This window comes from Schistocerca serialis, chromosome 4 (genome assembly GCF_023864345.2).
Source record: "Schistocerca serialis cubense isolate TAMUIC-IGC-003099 chromosome 4, iqSchSeri2.2, whole genome shotgun sequence".
Classification (NCBI taxonomy): Eukaryota; Metazoa; Arthropoda; class Insecta; order Orthoptera; family Acrididae; genus Schistocerca; species Schistocerca serialis.
In genome coordinates this window covers 115,664,408-115,670,407 of record NC_064641.1, presented here as the reverse complement: position 1 = coordinate 115,670,407, position 6,000 = coordinate 115,664,408, and the positions used below count along the sequence as shown (strand labels likewise).

The 6,000-nt window shown below is 46.8% G+C and overlaps 1 protein-coding gene across 1 annotated transcript in view; it reads left to right on the top strand.

The window, feature by feature from the left end:
- Positions 1–5,072: 5,072 nt before the first annotated feature.
- Positions 5,073–6,000, top strand: part of LOC126474301 (uncharacterized) — a 79,160-nt gene continuing 78,232 nt past the window's right edge. The window contains exon 1 of the mRNA XM_050101767.1: positions 5,073–5,304. Coding sequence (XP_049957724.1) covers positions 5,073–5,304 — 232 coding nt within the window. The remainder of the gene's footprint in view (positions 5,305–6,000) is intronic.

The window sequence follows — 6,000 nt, the reverse complement described above, 5'->3', positions numbered from 1 at the left end:
TAGCTGGTTTCGATCTATTGTTGCATCACTTAATGGTAAATTACGGTACAATCTACAATCAGTCTGTTATTTATCTACAGTGTTCGCCAGGAAACGTAGTTAACATTGGGCTTCTTTTTCTTGTAGGTTTTACTTACATGGTGACAGTTAGTGAACAATACTTTATTCATCATGTAAACGTCACTACAGGTAATCGGATTTAAGTTATGACATATTCGATATGCCTGCCATCATTGGCGATGATGTTGCCCGAACGAATAGCGAAATTCTGCGTGATCCGCTGAAGTGTCGGAACATCGATGCTGTCGATGACCTCCTGAATGGCTGTTTCCAGCTCGGCAATGGTTTTGGGGTTATTGCTGTACACCTAGTCTTAAATATAGCCCCACAAAAAGGAGTCGCCCATGTTCAGATACGGATAATATGGCGGACAGTAGATGCCCATGCGCCGGCCGCGGTGGCCGAGCGGTTCTAGGCTCTTCAGTCCGGAACCGCGCGACTGCTACGGTCGCAGGTTCGAATCCGGCCTTGGGCATGGATGTGTGTGATGTCCTTAGGTTAGTTAGGTTTAAGTAGTTCTAAGTTCTAGGGGACTGATGACCATAGATGTTAAGTCCCATAGTGCTCAGAGCCATTTGAACCATTTGATGCCCATGCCAGTGGCCTCTGGATACACCAGAGCCAGAATGCGGTTCCCAGAGTACTCCTCCAGGACATCAAACCCTCTCCTGCTTTGATGGGGTCGAGCTCCCTCTTGTCTGAACCCCGTGTTGACAAAATCAGAGTCACTTTGGATAATGGGTATAAAATCATCTTCCAAAACATTCACATACCGCTCAGTAGTCACTGTCATCAAGGAATATCACACCGACTGTTCTGGCACACAGTCGTCCGTTGAGGGTGAAGAGACTTCTCGATCGCGAAATGCGGATTCTCAATCCCCCAAGTGCACCAATTTCGCTTATTGACGAACCCGACCAAATGAAAGTGGGTTTTGTCGCTAAACCATGCCATGCATGAGCATACTAATTCCCATAATTCTCCGGCGGCCAACCATGCAGTTTGAATGTCCTAACGCAAACCGTTCGGAACTTATGACGATTTTATTTCATACAGTTCAATAACTGTCACCCTGTATTAGGTATATACGGTACAGCAGAAAGTATATGTGATTGAATATCTGGCTGGTTTTGAGGTACATAGTTTGCGAAATTCAGTACACATGGCTTCCACCTGTGCTGTAGCTGGGTTCCGAGTCGAACTAAGTTTTGATGATAGACACGGGTCCATCATTCCTTGCTGCTTCAGTTCTCTGCCAAAGTTCATCTATTACAGTGGCTGGGGAGTGGTCTCTTACCAGATATTTTCAACTTGTGAGACATCTGAACAACGTGCTGCACAGGGCAACAGTTGAACATCCTCTCTTCTGAGGTGGGTAAGCAAACACTGGCGACATGCTGTCTTGTGTTATCTTTTTGAAAAATAAAATCACACGAATCTTGAAGACAAAGCACAGCCACCAGCTTCAGCTCGTCAGAAAAGGAACGACTGTTGTCCATATTACCGGCTCTGCGAACGAGAGGTGATCCTGGCCAAGGTAGAGTGTGGCAAACACAAAGACAACCAGCAGATATTCTCTCGCCATGTGCTATAATGTAAGCCCAAGATGGCTTGCCTTGAAAGGCAACAAAACGGGGCATAGAATATCATTGATGTTCTACTGTGCTGTAAGGGTACCGCAGATGACAACGAAAGCGGTCTCCCTACGAAAAGAAATGACATCCCCAACTATTACTCCTGGTTGTCGGCCTGTATGATAGGTGAGACTGAGGCTGCTATCTCACTGCTGTCTTTGGCGTCTCCAGACACATATGTGGCCTACAATCTCTTTGACTGCAGTGGAATTGTCTTCTGTGATGAGTGCGGCTTCGAACTGGGTCCTGATGACCACCAGAGGCACGTCTGGAGATGCCCCAGACAGCGATGGAGTATCAATCCAACTGGCGCCTGCCATACGTTCCGACAGACAGGAATGATGGTCGGAAGTTCCATTTCTTTTCATAACAAGTTTGGTTGTCATCCGTGGCGCCCCTACAGCACAGCAGTACGTCAGCAACATTCTATGCCCAGTTTAGTCGACCTTCATGGCAAGCCATCATGGGCTTACACTTCAGCATGACAATGCCCATCTGCACACACTGAAAAATTCTCCTTCTGTTCTTCGTGCCTGCCAAACCCTATCTTGGCCAAGAAGGTCGCTGGAACTCTCCCTAATTGAGAACGTTTGGAGCATCATGGGAAGGGCCTTCCAACCATCTTGGGATTTTGATGGTCTAATGCACCAGTTGGACAGAATTTAGCATGATGTCCTTCAAACATCCAACAACTCTATCGGTCACTGAAATTAAACTCCGCCTGAACAGGCCATTAAGGTACTGACCAGCCGCCGTGTCATCCTCAGCCCACAGGCATCACTGGATACTGATATGGAGGGGCATGTGGTCGGCACAGCGCTCTCCTGGTCGTGTGTCAGCTTGCAAGACTGGAGCCGCTACTTCTCAATCAAGCAGTTCTTCAGTTTGCCTCACAAGGGCTGAGTGCACCCCACTTGCCAACATTGCTCGCCAGATCGGATGGTCACCCATCCTAGTTCTAGCCCAGCCCGACAGCGCTTAAGGTCGGTGATGTGATGGGAACCGGTGTTACCACTGCAGCAAGGCCGTTCTATCAGACAATGCCAAGCCAAATAACTGCTCTCAAGGGGGTCAGAGGTGCACCAAAAAGTTACTGAGGTGCTCAATTTGTGAAGCTGTTTTTCTCGAAAAAATTGTCCAATTTTTTCTAAAATTTTAGTCATTTGTTTGCCTGTACATGAAAATGTCGTCTACCAGTTTCCTTTTCATTCAGATAAATCCTTTGTGGTGCATCTTTTCTTTTTCCTAGATTGTATGTGCGATGCAGATAGAGTTAATCTTGTTAATGAGTTGCATATGCATTTCATCCTAATCTGACATTAGTTTCATGCTGCCTTCTCGGTGTCGCAATTTTAGTGGCCAGTTCGGTAGGTCAAGAACAAAAAACACACTAAATTTTAGTACGCGAGATAGAACTGTGTGCGTCACCAAATGAGTCAGTGACAGCATACTATTCTCTTGTTGACAGGAAGTGAAGCAACTGGTAAATGTAGTTTAAAGTAAAATTGTGTAGCTCTCTCGTTACAGAGTTGGGGAGCTTCTTGTGTGAGATACTCCAGTGTAGAGGTGTATATCTCTAGGGCTAAGATAGATGATGCCTACAGGAAAATTAAAGAGACCTTTGGAGAAAAGAGAACCACTCGCATGAATATCAAGAGCTCAGATGGAAACCCAGTTCTAGGCAAAGAAGGGAAAGCAGAAAGGTTGAATGAGTATGTAGAGTGACTATACAGGGGCGATGTTCTTGAGGACAATATTATGGAAATGGAAGAGGACGTAGCTGAGGATGAAATGGGTGATATGGTACTGCGTGACGAGTTTGACAGAACACTGAAAGACCCAAGTCGAAACAAGGCCCCGGGAATAGACAACATTCCATTAGAACTACTGCAGCTGTGTGAGAGCCAGCCCTGACAAAACTCTACCATCTAGTGAGCAAGATGTATGAGACAGGCGAAACACTCTCAGTCTTCAAAAAGAATATAATAATTCCAATCCCAAAGAAATCAGGTGTTGACAGATGTGAAAATTACCGAACTATCAGTTTAATAAGCCACGGCTTCAAAATACTAACACGAATTCTTTACAGACTAATGGAAAAACTGGTAGAAGCCGACCTCGGGGAAGATCAGTTTGCATTCCGTAGAAATGTTGGAACACGTGAGGCAATACTGACCTTACGACTTATTTTAGAAAATAGATTATGGAAAGGCAAACCTACCTTTCTAGCATTTGTAGATTTAGAGAAAGCTTTTGACAGTGTTGACTGGAATACTCTCTTCCAAATTCTCCAGGTGGCAGGGGTAAAATACAGGGAGCGAAAGGCTATTGACAATTTGTACAGATACCAGATATCAGAGTCGAGGGGCATGAAAGAGAAGCAGTGGTTGGGAAGGGGGTGAGACAGGGTTGTAGCCTATCCCCGATGTTATTCAATCTGTATATGGAGCAAGCAGTAAAGGAGACAAAAGAAAAATTCGGAGTAGGTATTAAAATCCATGGAGAAGAAATAGAAACTTTGAGGTTCGCTGATGACATTGTAATTCTGTCAGAGACAACAAAAGACTTAGAAGAGCAGTTGAACGGAATGGACAGTGTCTTGAAAGGAGGGTATAAGATGAACATCAACAAAAGCAAAACGAGGATAATGGAATGTAGTCGAATTAAGTCGGGTGGTGCCGAAAGAATTAGATTAGGAAATGAGACACTTAAAGTAGTAAAGGAGTTTTGCTATTTGGGCAGCAAAATAACTGATGATGGTCGAAGTAGAGAGGATATAAAATGTAGACTGGCAGTCCCAAGGAAGGCCTTTCTGAAGAACAGAAATTTGTTAACATGGAGTATAGATTTAAGTGTCAGGAAGTCGTTTCTGAAAGTATTTGTATGGAGTGTAGCCATGTATGGAAGTGAAACATGGACGATAAATAGTTTAGACAAAAAGAGAATAGAAGCTTTCGAAATGTGGTGCTACAGAAGGACGCTGAAGATTAGATGGGTAGATCACATAACTAATGAGGAGGTATTGAATAGAATTGGGGAGAAGAGAAGTTTGTGGCACAAGTTGACTAGAAGAAGGGATCGGTTGGCAGGACATGTTCTGAGGCGTCAAGGGATGATCAATTTAGTATTGGAGGGCAATGTGGAGGGTAAAAATCGTAGAGGGAGACCAAGAGATGAGTAGACTAAGCAGATTCAGAAGGATATAGGTTGCAGTAGGCACTGGGAGATGAAAAAACTTGCACAGGATAGAGTAGCACGGAGAGCTGCATCAAACCAGTCTCTGGGCTGAAGACCACAACAACAACAACACTGCAGTGTCGTGTTTCCCGCGCAGAGCGCCCGGCCCGCTAGCAGCGCCACACGGGAGCAGCAGCAGGCATGGCGACGACGAAGCGGCTGTACGTGTTCGCGACGTTCTGGCTGGCGTGCGCCGCCACGGCGCTGGTGGTGGCCGCCTTCTCCACAGGCGCCTGGCTCACGGCGGAGCTGCTGCCGCCGGACTCACAGTTCGGGCTGCAGGGAGACATCAACTACGGCCTCTACACCGGCTCCTTCCGCAGGCGCGCCCAGGGCGACCTCGGCGGCACCACCGCCCAGTCCACCATATACAGTGAGTACACGCGGCTCGCGCCAAATAACGCCGCGCCCCTGTGAGCGCTGCGCGGTTGCATCCCCACAGCTACACTACTGGCCATTAAAATTGCTACACCACGAAGACGACGCGCTACAGACGCGAAATTTAACCGACAGGAAGAAGATGCTGTGATATGCAAATGATTAGCTTATCAGACCATTCACACAGGGTTGGCGCCGGTAGCGACACCTACAACGTGCAGACATGGGGAAAGTTTCCAACCGATTTCTCATTCACAAACAGCAGTTGACCGGCGTTGCCTGGTGAAACGTTGTTGTGATGCCTCGTGTAAGGAGGAGAAATGCGTACCATCACGTTTCCGACTTTGATAAAGGTCGGATTGTAGCCTATCGCGATTGCGGTCTATCGTATCGCGACATTGCTGCTCGCATTGGTCGAGATCCAATGACTGTTAGCAGAATATGGAATCGGTGGGTTCAGGAGGGTAATACGGAACGCCGTGCTGGATCCCAACGGCCTCGTATCACTAGCAGTCGAGATGACAGGCATCCGCACAGTTGTAACTGATCGTGCAGCCACGTCTCGATCCCTGAGTCAACAGATGGGGACGTTAGCAAGACAACAACCATCTGCACGAACAGTTCAACGACGTTTGCAGCAGCATGGACTATCAGCTCGGAGACAATGGCTGCGGTTACCCTTGACGCTGCA